At 42.8% G+C, this 13,874-nt stretch overlaps 1 protein-coding gene across 1 annotated transcript; it reads right to left on the bottom strand.

Annotated features, from left to right (window-relative positions):
- Positions 1–441: 441 nt before the first annotated feature.
- Positions 442–12,362, bottom strand: vtnb (vitronectin b). The gene is made up of 9 exons (XM_083564226.1): positions 12,234–12,362; positions 10,809–10,928; positions 10,545–10,718; positions 10,285–10,424; positions 8,460–8,616; positions 7,627–7,782; positions 7,295–7,523; positions 6,814–6,974; positions 442–898 (listed from the first exon to the last, which is right to left on the bottom strand). The coding sequence occupies exons 1-9, from the start codon at positions 12,286–12,288 to the stop codon at positions 777–779; spliced, it is 1,314 nt and encodes a 437-aa protein (XP_083420352.1). The 5' UTR covers positions 12,289–12,362; the 3' UTR covers positions 442–776.
- Between the last annotated feature and the right edge of the window lie 1,512 nt (positions 12,363–13,874).

The following is a 13,874-nucleotide window of genomic DNA, read 5'->3' as shown; positions in this document are numbered from 1 at the left end:
CAGTAAAAGATGCACATGCACCCAGCCATCAGACCAAGCCATCTTCTTCTATTGCTCCATGGTCAGGTTTAGGTGCCAGTTGTAGGAGCTCTCAGTAGTGTACTGGGGTGCAACTTTATATGTAGCAAGCTGTAATGCACTGCATGTACTGACACCAGTCTTTCAGAACCTTTTCAGCACTTGGTGCTACGGTATCTCTTCTGTGTCCTTCCTTGACTACTGTTGGTGTTACTAATCAATGCAGCAGAGGTTTGAGATGATTTGTTCCTTGTTGCAGTCGTTCGGATCCTTACACTTGCCCATTTTTCCTTCTTTCAACACGTCAGCTTCAAGAACTGACTCTTTATCTGCTGCCTAATATAATCAATCATATAATAATCACTGTTATTCACGTCAACTGTCAGTGTTTTTAATCTTATCACCACAGCACACTGTCAGAGGTAGAGCGATACACCAGTTTATTATGTAGTAATTACATATTCAAAAGCTTGTTGGTTTACATAGTCAGTGATTCCCACTTTTAAAACTCATCAAGTCAAGCGACAGAGTAGGAAAGAGAAAGATACAACATCAATACAGGTGGCAGCAAATACAAGTAACTGGTTTGATTTGAATAACCACAGGATCTCACATGGTTTAAGATTTGAATATAGATTGAGAAGACCATTTTGGACCCTACTAGCAGGCATGGTTGGATTATCGTCTAGAAGCATGTTTATCACCAATCAGTTGTTAAGAATCACAGTAGTCAATCTCAATCATTTACAGCTTTGTTTTTATCGTTTTTCTGCCAAATCTTTCTCTTTACATCCCAGCCAGTACTTAGCGATGGATCTCGGGTATGGAGGATTCATATTGTCGATGCTTTTAGTCTGGAGGTCCAGTCTGTAGTATTTATCTAAATGCAAAAAAAGGTTATTAGGAAAAAATTCACATCTAAAAAACTTAAGGTAGCCCACAACTTTTCTTATACATTCAATGTAAAAAAAAAAAATGTAAAGTCATAATATTGATTTATAGAAAAATTCTTTCGGATTCTCCCATTAGGGGTCCCCACAGCGGATCATCCGTCTCCATACCCCCCTGTCCTCTACATCTGCCTCTTTCAAACCAACTACCTGCATGTCTTCCCTCACCACATCCATAAACCTCCTCTTTGGTCTTCCTCTTTTCCTCCTTTCTGGTGGCTCCATCCTCAGCATTCTTCTACTGATATACCCCATGTCCCTCCTCTGCACCAAACCATCTCAATCTCGCCTCCCTCACCTTGTCTCCAAAATGTCCTACATGTGCTGTCCCTCTAATAAACTCATTTCTAATCCTGTCCATCGTCGTCACTCCCAACGAAAACCTCAACATCTTCAGCTCTGCTACCTCCAGCTCCGCCTCCTGTCTTTAACTCAATGCCACTGTCTCTAATCCATACAACATCTCAGTCCTATAAACTTTCTCTTTCACTCTTGCAGATATAGAAAAATATTGTTTAAATTTAATTGTAGTAAATATGTTAATAATTGTGTTATTGGGGCAGTATTGGTTTGGTTAACAACAAAAACCCAGAAAATGCAACTTTGGTATGTGAAAATATGGATATAGTCACATTTTTGGGTATTTTCTACTTAATACTTTCTACAATAAACCAAATATATAATTATAATGCATAGATATTTGTACTAATTCAAAACTTTGGATTGTTTGGTCTCATTGGCCGATAATTTTCCTGTTAACAATAAATGCTTAGAAAAACCAAATATGTCTGCCAATAGAACAAGAGTATTTGATGCAATGGAAATAATAATAAAAAATGTATAGAAATTGGTTTAATAGTCTTTAAGCACACATGTGCATAAAATTGTTATGTGTTTTTTGAAAATCCAATCCCACATTGAGTCCCTGTTTGCTGTTATAATAACGATGGGTTACTTAACATAATCCCGGGTTCTTTGATAACAGAGTGAGGTGTTTCACTATGGGAATCGCTTTGGACGTGACCAACTACGGAAGCTCTTATGACACCACGTCTGTCTTGACAGACAATTCGACCTAAGATCAGGCTCCGCCCTACCTTTATCTCTCAGGTCGACCCCATCTAACATCATTGCAACGAGATTTCTTCCCGTCCTCGTGCAAGGAGGGAAGTGCTGGTGAAACACCTCACTCTGTTATCAAAGAACCCGGGATTACGTTAAGTAACCCATCGTTCTTTTTCTAACTTCGCTCGGTGTTTCACTATGGGAGATATAGACCACTCCCGGATTGCACATGATCCCGCTACACCCAATCACATGGGCACAGGACGTCTGGCTCCCAGCACCACATGTGCCAAGGATGACATAGACACATCTAGTCTATAAAACCGCACAAAGGTGTGTGGCGTGGCCCAACCGGCCGCCGCACAAATTTCCTGAACAGAAACTCCCTTAAGCAGGGCCCATGAAGTCGCCATCCCTCTAGTCGAGTGGGCCCTCAGACCCTCAGGTGCTTGAGAACCACCGCATTCATACGCTAGAGATATAGCCCCTACAATCCAGTGGGACAGCCGTTGTCTCGACAATGGCTTCCCTTTGTGGGGGGTAGCCCAAGACACAAACAGCCGGTCAGACTTTCTGAAATCCGCTGTTCTCCTGACGTATGTAAGGAGAGCCCGCACTGGGCATAAGGAACTCAACCTCTCCTCCTCCTGAGATGAGAACGGAGGAGGGTGAAAAGCCAAAAGTTCTGTAACGTACAAGATACACCTTTAAAGTAGAAAAAGCTTTCCCTTTATCCAGCAAATCCTGGAGAAAGCACAAAATGTCTCCCACAGAACACTGAAAGGAGACAATGCGACCACGGCCACACCACTCCTCAAAAACTCGCCACTTATTGTCATAAAGCGTGTGAGTAGACGAGGCCCTAGCACTCTGGATAGTGTGTATAACCGATCGTGGCAAACCTGCCACATTCAAGATCCACCTCTCAAGGGCCAGGCCCATAGAGCTATCCTGTCCGGGTGCAGATGATAAATCTCCCCGCCCACCTGGGACAAAAGGTCCCTCCGTGGAGGGAGCGGCCACGGCTGATCCGACAGCAGCTGAACTATTTCTGCGATCCAGTGTCTGGACGCCCAGCGTGGAGCTATCAAAATCAGTGACAAGCTGAGTTCTCTGACCCTGGCTAGAGTGGGGGAGATCAAGCTCAGCAGAGGGAACGCGTAGAGAAGAACGTTTGGCCATGGGTGGGCTAACGCATCCACACCCAACGGTGCATCTCTGTCCCTTAGAGAAAAGTACAGAGGACACTGAGCGTTTTCTCGCGAGGCGTAGAGATCTACGGCAGCCCGGCCGTATCTCTGCCATACCTGCTCCACCACCTGAGCGTGCAGTTTCCAGTACAGGGGGTTTCCCCTGGACAACAGATCTGCAACCTTGTTCCATATTCCTGGAACATGAGTTGCTCTGATGGATAAAAGCCTCGCGTCGCACCACATTATCAGTTTCCTTGCCAACTGATGCAACTGGAGGGAGCGCACCCCCCCCTGTCGGTTGATGTATGCGACTACTGTGGAATTTTCCGTTTTTACCAACACATGTTGGCCCCTTATGAAAACCAGAAAATGTTTCAGAGCTAGAAACACCGCTAACAACTCCAAGTAGTTTATATGACTCGAGATCAGCTGCGGAGGCCAAACGCCGTTCACAGCTCTGCCCATAAGGGTCGCGCCCCAGCCCGTCAAAGACGCGTCCGTCGTCATAGTAACCCTCGACGACACCGCTCCCAAGGGAATCCCCGACCGAAGAGTCGCGGGGCATCCCCATCGGCGGAGCGCTAAGACGCACGCGTGCGTTATCTTGACCGGCCGATTGAGATGACGTCGGGGACATAAGCGCAACCGCGCGACCCATCTCTGAAAATCTCTCATCATGAGAAGTCCCAGACGCACCACAGAAATCACCGAAGCCATTAAACCCAGCATTCGTAGGCACACTCGGAACGGGACATTCGTCCCTGCCCGAAAACGGGAGCGACACTGTATGAGAGATTAGATTCTTCTCTCCGTCAGCGTGACACGATAGGAGAGGGAATCTATACTGAGTCCTAGATATTCCGCGCGCTGCGCGGGACACAAGCGGCTCTTTTCCCCTGTTTATTTTGAAACCCAAGCTGCAGAGATGCGTGATCACGCTCTCCGCATCTCTGATCGCTCGCTCTCTTGACGAGGAGCATATCAGATAATTGTCTATATAAGACAAAATCCGAATCCCGCTGTTTCTCAATGGCAAAAGAGCGGCCTCCACACACTTGTTGAAAGTTCTCGGAGCGAGAGACAGACCGAACGGAATGGTTTGAAATTCGTAGGCAGTGCCTCTGTGTGCAAACCTCAAATATTTTCTGTGTGACGGGTAAACGTCTATGTGAAAATACGCATCCGATAGATCGATCGTCACAAACCAATCGTTTGGACGGATCGACCGACAGAGCGTTTTGTGTGTCAACATTCTGAATGAATATTTTCTCAGGTGCTTGTTTAACACACGCAAGTCCAAGATCGGACGAAGAGATGTGCTTCCCTTCTTCGGGATCACAAAGTATCGGGAGTAAAAACCCTGACGGCTTTCTGCCTCCGGAACAACTCTGACTGCCTTTTTCCTCAAAAGAGAGTCGATCTCGGCCGTCAGGACGAGAGCCGACTCTCCTCGAGCAACCGAGACCAACACACCGTTGAATCTGGGTGGTTTCATAGCGAATTGGAGCCTGTATCCCCGTGAAATCGTGTTTAAAACCCACGGGTGCGCCGCGCATGCGCGCCAATTAACGAGGTGCGCAGAAAGGGAGCCCCCGCGTACACAACACTGGTCGCGCGTTGATGACGTCACAACCGTCGCCGCGCAGAGCTCCGCTGGCAGAGCGAGCGCGCCCTCCAGCGGCAAAACTGGGGGGGTGCACGCTGAACTTTCGGGATTCTTGTGCACAATCGCCCTCGGCTGATCGCCTGGATGCGAAATTGTAACATTTATTTTGTTTTTTGTGTCTGAACACATCGCCCTCAGCCCGTGGCTTGGATGCGATGGTGAAAGTTTTATTGCGCAATCGTCCGAACTGACGTGCGAGTGAACACGTCATGAGTTGAGCCGGGAAGGGACCACTGTCGTCCTCATCCTCGTCCTCCATGTCCAAGTCGAGGAGGCCTGAGTTCGCATCCCCGTCCTCGTCGCACGGTCGTTCCTCATCCTCCGCGAGGAGGTCGCCGAACAGAGGCGGCATGACCGGCAATTCGGCCTCCATCAGGTCCGCCCAGCTCGTGGTAGCTCGCGGCTGATGTTCAACGGCCGTAGACCTCGCAGCGGCGCCAGACAGGCACGGGTCCTGTTGGTTAGCCACCGCCACTCTCAGCCGTCTCTCCAAATGTTTCACCGGCAATGACGCGCAGTGAGCGCATGCTTGCAGGTCCGCGAGCGACGTTTGAGCGTGCTTCGGGCCCATGCACGTGATGCACATCGGGTGAGGGTCCCTGCCCGAGATGGTTGCTCCACATGATGATGGACACGGGCGGGATGCAGCCTCCCTGATCTTTGACTCATTCCCTTTGGTGGGGGGGATGACCGTCGACATGGCTGAGTACGGAGAATATTAGACTCGTCACAACACGTTAGTCTGCCGATGTTCGCAGGGTAGTTAGCCCTTCGAAGGCTTCGCCTTGACGCGCTAAGCCTGTAATAGCTTGACGCTACTATGTCCCTACCGTGTAACTAAATACCAGCAGGAATAGGAATAGCTCGCCTCGACACGGACGCTATTCCGTGATGATGCTCAGCACGATCCCGTATGACTGATCTCGCGTTCGGTGGCGGAATCCAATGACGGCCCGCGCGATGAACAGTTGAGCGAAAACAGCCGAGAACTGGATGTGCTGAGAGAGCTTAGTGTAGTCCCTCACGGGAAGAAAGCGCGAATGATGTTAGATGGGGTCGACCTGAGAGATAAAGGTAGGGCGGAGCCTGATCTCAGGTCGACCTGTCTGTCAAGACAGACGTGGTGTCATAAGAGCTTCCGTAGTTGGTCACGCCCAAAGCGATTCCCATAGTGAAACACCGAGCGAAGTTAGAAAAAGAACCACCACTCTTCTGGGAAGGTGTTGCAATAGATATTGGAGTGTGCGTGTGGAGATTTGTGCTCATTCAACCACAATGGTTGTTGAAGCCAGGTACTCATGTAGATGAGCTGAGGAGCCCAGGGTGCGGTCAGTGTTCCAATTAATTACATTTACGCCATTTAGCAGATGCCCTTATCCGATTAGAGCTCAACAGCAAGAGATCTTCCACTCCAACCCATTTAAAGCATAAAGCTGGATTTGGGCACAGGGGCATTGTCATCCTGGAGCAGGTTTGGGTCTTGTAGTTCAAGTAATTGAAAAATGTAATGTTACTGCTTCCAAAGACGTCCTATACGATTGTGTGCCTTTAACTTTTTGGAAAAAGCACCACAAATGGCTGCGAAAATCAGTTTTCCCAATACTTTTGTCCAGATAATGCATATTTGGTTTGTCTTATAATCAGAAAACATCAGATAAAATAGGACTATATTTATGATATGTTTTAAATATTGTATTCACTTTGTTATCTCAATAACCAGAGGGTTGTGAGTTCAAATCCCAGCAGCAACAAACTGCCATTGATATATTTGATCTGAAATGTACAGAATGTCACTGGAAACACGCAGTAACGCACCGTACAAAGTACAATATTCACCTGTAAATATATTACAGTGTTTTATGCTTTTATTATCAGTTTGCATTTCCTTGATATGTCCTTTTAAGATTTTAGTAAAGAATACCTTTCTGGAAGAAGTAGACATTTTGCACAGGCATTTCTTTCTTCCGTACTAGGTCAGAATCAGCGTAGTCCGTGTCGTCATAGCTGAAAACGCTGTCGAAAGATGGACGTCTACCTCTGCCCTTCTTTTGACCTTTCTTTCGTCTTTGTGTGCCAAAAAACCTTTTTGAAACAAACATTGACTTAAAGTATCTCTTTATCTTTTCCTATCTACTGAACTATACTATATCTACAAGTATCTTACAAATGTAATAATATAATAATATTTTATAATCTATCTATCTATCTATCTATCTATCTATCTATCTATCTATCTATCTATCTATCTATCTATCTATCTATCTATCTATCTATCTATCATTATTATTATAATTAGTTAAAGACTATACATAAATAAATAAAAATAATTCAAGGTTATTAAAAGGCTTTAAACCTTTGCAGTAATCTGGATGCTAAAACTGCATTTTTAGGAAAGTACGTACCTCTCATCATAATCGAAATCCAAATCATCCCAAAAAGATGAATGGCTTTTCTTGGATCCTCGGCCTCTGCTCCTTCCTCGTGTACTCGGAACTTGCGAAAGCGAATGTGTAGCAGAAGAATAAGCTACGGAGGTCAGGTACAGCCGTCCCACCATTGCAGCATCAATAGGAGGTTTGATGCCCACCCAGTCTCTGGAAATAAAACGGGGTCCTTTGTGATGTCCTGAAACTGTTGTGTGCATGTCACACAGGACAGAAGAGACAGGAGACAAGTTAATAACATTTGTATTGATGAATATTAGAAAGTCTTGAAGTGGGTGAAGAAGATTTACTGTCTGGGAAGATCAAAGCGAACAGGTCATCCATGCCGTCGTTACAGTGCAGGTCAGTGTAGTGAGTGAAGAGGACGGACGGCGAGGATTTGGTCATGCGGACACAATCCTCGTGCGATGGCTGGTGCTTGAACTCGTACTGGTAATAACGATCACCTACGAAAACAGTATGAATGAGATGGCACCACTGTCGTGCAGCACAATTGTACAATTTCAACTTTTTTCAGTGATTTATATAGAGGTACATCACGTCTCCTTGTTTCTGAGGATTCATACACTGTAATATAGTGGTGGGCCGTGCATTTTACACCTGCTGTCTTATCTCTTTCAATACACCTCTTAATTAAATCAATCGATTTTTGCATGTGCCACATCCCATGCCACATTTAGTCCCTATTTGCTGGTATAATAACCTTCATTCTTCTGAATAGATGCTCCGCTAGGTTTTAGAGTGTGATTGTGGAGATCTGTGCTCATTCAGCCAGTTTTTAAAGTCAGGTACTGACTTGAGGGTGTGGGTGAGAAGGTCTGGGGTGCAGCGTTCACATTCATCCCTAAGGGTGAATTCATCAATAGGGTTGAGTTTAGAGCTCTATAGCAGGCCACGCAAGATGTTCCACACCAATTGAACTCTCTTTATACACAAAAGAATTGACATGCTGGAACAGGTGTGGGTCCCCTAGATAAAGTGAAGAAAAAATTGCATGCTACCACAACCGAAGACGTCTTATACAATTGTTGGCCTCCGATTGTTTTTGCTGTAAATGGCAAAAAAAACAACCCAAATCCAGAATGCTGAAAGTGAATTGTTTAATCGCTCGTTGCGTACACACCTTTAAAGAAATACACTCTCTCCTTTTTGTGGTGTGCCGAAGCAGGAACAGCAAATGCGGCATCCAAGTCATCCGGAATGTTCTCGAAACCCACTGAGATATTTCTGGGATAGTCTTCATCCAGGACATCGCCTTCGAAGCGCCAGTACTTGTTACCCTGTGTGACGTTAAACACCAGATCAAGTGGAGATTTTCATTTCTTAAATATATTTTTAATTTATTATAATCTAAATTGTTGATGGCTGGCTGAAAGTGTACATTCAGAGATTTGCTTTATGAAATATTTTAAATTACTTGAAATTTCTGCAATGAAAAATGTATTTTTTTTTAGCACAATCATTAATTAATTTAACGATTAAATCAATACATATAGTCAATAAAGTAGTGTTTAATAATTAAGTAAGTAATTAATAGGAACCATAGGTGATAGTATGGTTATGTAGGGGATGAGTATGGTTATGTAGGGGATAGGGGATGGTTATGTATGGGATGTGTATGGTTATGTAGGGGATGGGTATGGTTATGGTTATGTATGGGATGGGTATGGTTATGTAGGGGATGTTTATGGTTATGTAGGGGATGGGTATGGTTATGTTTATGTTGGGGATGAGTATGGTTATGTAGGGGATAGGTATGGTTATGTAGGGGAAGGGGATGGTTATGTAGGGGATGGGTATGGTTATGGTTATTTATGGGATGGGTATGGTTATGTAGGGGATGTGTATGGTTATGTAGGGGATAGGTATGGTTATGTAGGGGAAGGGGATGGTTATGTAGGGGATGGGTATGGTTATGGTTATTTATGGGATGGGTATGGTTATGTAGGGGATGTGTATGGTTATGTAGGGGATGGGTATGGTTATGTAGGGGATGGGTATGGTTATGTAAGTGATGCGTATGGTTATGTAGGCGATGGGTACAGTTATGAAGTGGATGGGGATGGTTATGTAGGGGATGGGGAAGGTTATGTAGGTGATGGGTATGGTTATGTAAGGGGTTGGGTATGGTTATGTAGGGGATGTGTATGTTTATGTAGGTGATGAGTATGGTTATGTAGGGGATGGGGATGGTTATGTAGGGGATAGGGATGGTTATGTAGGTGATGGGTATAGTTATGTAGGGGATGTGTATGGTTATGTAGGGGATGGGGATGGTTATGTAAGTGATGTGTATGGTTATGTAGGCGATGGGTACGGTTATGAAGGGGATGGGGATGGTTATGTAGGGGATGGGGATGGTTATGTAGGTGATGGGTATGGTTATGTAAGGGGTTGGGTATGGTTATGTAGGGGATAAGTATGGTTATGTAGAGGAGGTGTATGTTTATGTAGTGGATGGGTATGGTTATGTAGGGGATGCGTATGTTTATGTAGGTGATGAGTATGGTTATGTAGGGGATGGGTATGGTTATGTAGGGGATAGGGATGGTTATGTAGGGGATATGTATGGTTATGTAGGGGATGGGTATGGTTATGTAAGTGATGTGTATGGTTATGTAGGGGTTGTGTACGGTTATGTAGGTGATGGGTATAGTTATGTCGGGGATGGGTATGGTTATGTAGGGTATGTGTATGTTTATGTAGGGGATGGGTATGGTTATGTAAGGGATGTGTATGGTTATTTAGGTGATGGGTATAGTTATGTAGGGGATGGGTATGGTTATGTAGGGGATGTGTATGGTTATGTAGGGGATGTGTATGGCTATGTAGGGGATGTGTATAGTAACGCAGGTTTTGTGTTTAGTTCTCTGACCAATTTAATTTATGAGCTGTGTCTAATGTCTTGTAGTGAAAAAGTGATAGAATTCTGGGAGATCATTATGTACCTTGAATATATAACTCTTCCCCTGGCAGTTAATTCGAGTAAAAGCGGCATCAATGGGCCCAGAGATACCCCAAACATCCTTTATGAGCTTGGGGTAACCTGGCATCACCGATTTCTCATCCAGTTCAAAAATGTATTCACCTACAGTGTCGCACACAAATTACAGCCATGAGTTCAGTGCACAAGCTTACACAAACTGTGGGGGGTGAATTTTCTTTTGCAGAAAATAAGAAAAATCATCATCATAGCCAGTAATCTCACCCCTAAAGGCATAAACCGATCCGTTCTTTATCTGCAGGAAGGCATCAAACGATTTCCCACTGCAGGTTTCTCCCTCAGGTTCGGTAATCAATGCAGAGCTAGTTGGAGCCACGCTGTCACTCGCTGAAGAAGTCAAATTCTCCTCAGGAATGTCAAAAACATCTCCACGACTAACTAGAATAGAAGCACAGATCAACCTTTGATTTAACTCTTAACAACTGTAAAATGTACTACGTGCAGTTGTGGGTTTCCCCGAACACTTACCTTTGGTTCTGCAAGTTTTATCGTAATCTATACAGCAGCTTTTGTAGTACTTGCACAAAGTGTCACATTGGCATTTCTGTAATTTGTCAAAGCCATTCTGACAACGTCCGACGCACGATTCTATAGTCACAGACAGGAAAAGGGCATTTTGGCAGCATTTAAGATATAAATGTAATCTGAAAATAAACCCTCCTTTACACAATATCAGGAATTTCACAGAAAATCCACTGAAAATCGAACAAAAATTATAATTTACGTCAATACCTTAAGAAAATAACACCAGAAGATCACAAACAAATGGAGACTGGAGCTATTTGGGTAAAAAAAAAAAAACCCAGAAGAAAACAAACGACCCTAAAACACTGTGTGTTCAAGAATATTCAAGGGCATTCTTGACAAAATGGGACATCCGAGTTTATAGAACAATAGAACTAATTTTAAAGAGTGGAAACAACGTATTGAAACTGAATCTACATGCCTCCCTGCTACATTTTAACTAATGCCTGAAAATATTCGAAAGATTTGTCAGTACGTCTGAACCATCCTAGGACATTCTGCTTCACTTCGTCATCAGTGCTGAAATACTGATCTCTGAGGAACTTGTTGACTATCCAGGATCAGGTGTTCCATACGATGTTCACACTGCTGTGGGCTGGAAACCAACACGACTGGGATCGTCACTGACGGACTTACAGTGTTTACACCATTAAAGATTAGTCTTACTGCGGCTGATAGTCTACAGTCTTCTGTAGATACGCCTTTGTTCAAAAGAAAATCTTCACCACATGCTGTTCTTCACACTGTTGTATACCATCATGATTAGCTTTCTCTGGATTGGCCTACGACATGCGCACCTCATCAGTAATAGGACACACTATCCACTTACTACTGCGTGTAGTATCGAAACGCTAGCATCCATTTTTATACCTGTAAAATTAAACGCCATGGTTTGACTTGAATGTACTTAATTTGTCGGCATTCTTTCTTGTTGTTATAACCGAAACTTAAAGTGGTTTTAGCTAGCTATAATGTAAAGTTGCTAAATTGTTACAAAAAATGGTATTTGAAGCTAATTATTATTCGAGTGGCCGAAACGCTAACACGGCTTCATTTTGAACTACAGCAACATGGACGACTTTGAACCGGTCTCTTTATTAAAATGCTATTTTAAATAGTTTATTAAACCTTAAAAAAAAAATCATGACGCAATGTTAATTTTTGCACATACATAATATGATTAGCCTGTATTTAGCTTCCCTGAGTAAATCATTTGTTCCCAAACCGAACCTCATGAACTTAAAGGTTAACCATTAAAAGTCACTAGAACAGAATATATAAATATACTTCCCTCTTTCGGGCTTCAGCCCAAAATTCATTTAAAATCCTACAATTGAACCATAAGATGTTTCTGCATGAACCTCTTACCTTCTGCAGCGAAGGATGTTGCCACAGAGAGCAATAATAATACCAGTAATTTCATGTTGAGGAAATCATGAGCTGTGTCTTTTTAGTTCTTATCTACTGTGTAATCCGCAGCGATGTATTATGTAGCAGAGGATCGATCGCTTCAAAAGTCACCAGACTTGTTTGTTCTGTGTGATTTACTGAAGTAATTATTAATCAGCAGCGATGTGGAAAGGCAGATATATATATATATATATATATATATATATTCAGGATTAAATCTTGAAATGTGCATTTTTTCAATGTAAAATGCTCACTGTGGAAAAGATCAAATGAAATCAAGCAACATTGAACAAAATAATTCGCAATTCTTTTAGGGACTGATTGGATGTGCTGTAGGGTTTGTAAATCAGATTGTAGCCTCGAGGAGGAGACTGGAGAATATTGCTTTAAGTAAAAAAGTAAATAATTCATTGATAATACAAAAAGAAAAAACATGTCCAGAAAAATCAATACTGGCAAATAACCAAAATTCGCTATTTAATACAATTTGCATAAAAACCTTTAAACTTCAGCAAAAATGAAAGAATCCTTTAGAGTTTGTATTAAATAAATGAATGCTTGTAACCTGAAGTCACGTGCTGTAGTTAAGCAGACACTAAAAATGGAAATAAAACCCAACAGATCTTCACTATGATGGTGATATAACCTGAGTATCTGGTTATAACCTGAGCTCTGCTCTACAGTAAACATCCCCCTGACCAGTCCAATTTATAATCCCTTTGTTGACTGTTTCCCTCCATTGCCCTTGTGCTCTGTGATCTTTACCCTCTAAAAACAATTTTTTTTTTTTTTTTGTGATAAAAACCTTTAAAATCACTGAGCTTTAAAAAGATTCTTGTACTAAACAAAATATGGAAAGAAATGTTTCTTTGAGAAAAAATTTTTTTTGTGCATGTCTCAAAAACCATAAACGTCTTTTTACAAACACTTTGCGATTGTAAAACACGTACTGCTAATTTTTTGAAACAGTGTTTGTTTTAATGGGACATGAAAACCTGCTTGTACTTGACTTTGTTGCTGAAGCGTTAAACAATGAGTGATGACCAAATAATAAAGAACAGAAAAAGACAAAGTTCTCTCTTTGTCTCTCTCACACTGACAGATGTTGGCCAAAAGTTTCAGGTAATGCTATCAAAAGACGAGGGGAAAAACCTGTGATCTCTGTGTTCATGGCATGGTTGCTATTCAGCTGATTTGAATTTGAAAATCTTTGGTTTCCGTACACAACCGTCTTCAGAGTTTTGAACAGAATGGAAGATAAAAATATATATTTATCAAGTGAGATCTAGAAGGGAAACAGCTTGGTGATATGATAGTGGTAAGAAAACTATAGTCAGACAGGTACACATTACCAGAAAGGCAGAACTCATATAACCACTCTGTACATCTGTGGTGATGAGAACAGCATTTCAGGATGCACATATCAAAGCTGCAGGAACCCCAGAGTCAGGATACACTTCTGTCAGCCAAACATTACCAGGTAATTGAAAAAAAATGTAGTTGTTTTAGTGAACCTGGACTTCTGGATTCAGGATTGCTGTTTTGTATTAATCACAATGAAAGGACAATTTGTATCTTGGAAATGAACACGTCCGCGAT

This window comes from Silurus aristotelis, assembly GCF_946808225.1.
Source record: "Silurus aristotelis genome assembly, chromosome: 16".
NCBI classification, from domain to species: domain Eukaryota; kingdom Metazoa; phylum Chordata; class Actinopteri; order Siluriformes; family Siluridae; genus Silurus; species Silurus aristotelis.
Note: the sequence above shows the minus strand (reverse complement) of the source record. Positions and strands in the feature narration are given on the sequence as shown.

Coding starts and splice junctions, on each gene's coding strand:
- vtnb (XM_083564226.1), bottom strand. CDS start 12,288: ATGAAATTACTGGTATTATTATTGCTCTCTGTGGCAACATCCTTCGCT. Junction 7,783..8,459: donor GAGAGTGTATTTCTTTAAAG/GTGTGTACGCAA, acceptor CTGTTTTCGTAG/GTGATCGTTATTACCAGTAC. Junction 899..6,813: donor TGTCTACTTCTTCCAGAAAG/GTATTCTTTACT, acceptor TTTTGCATTTAG/ATAAATACTACAGACTGGAC.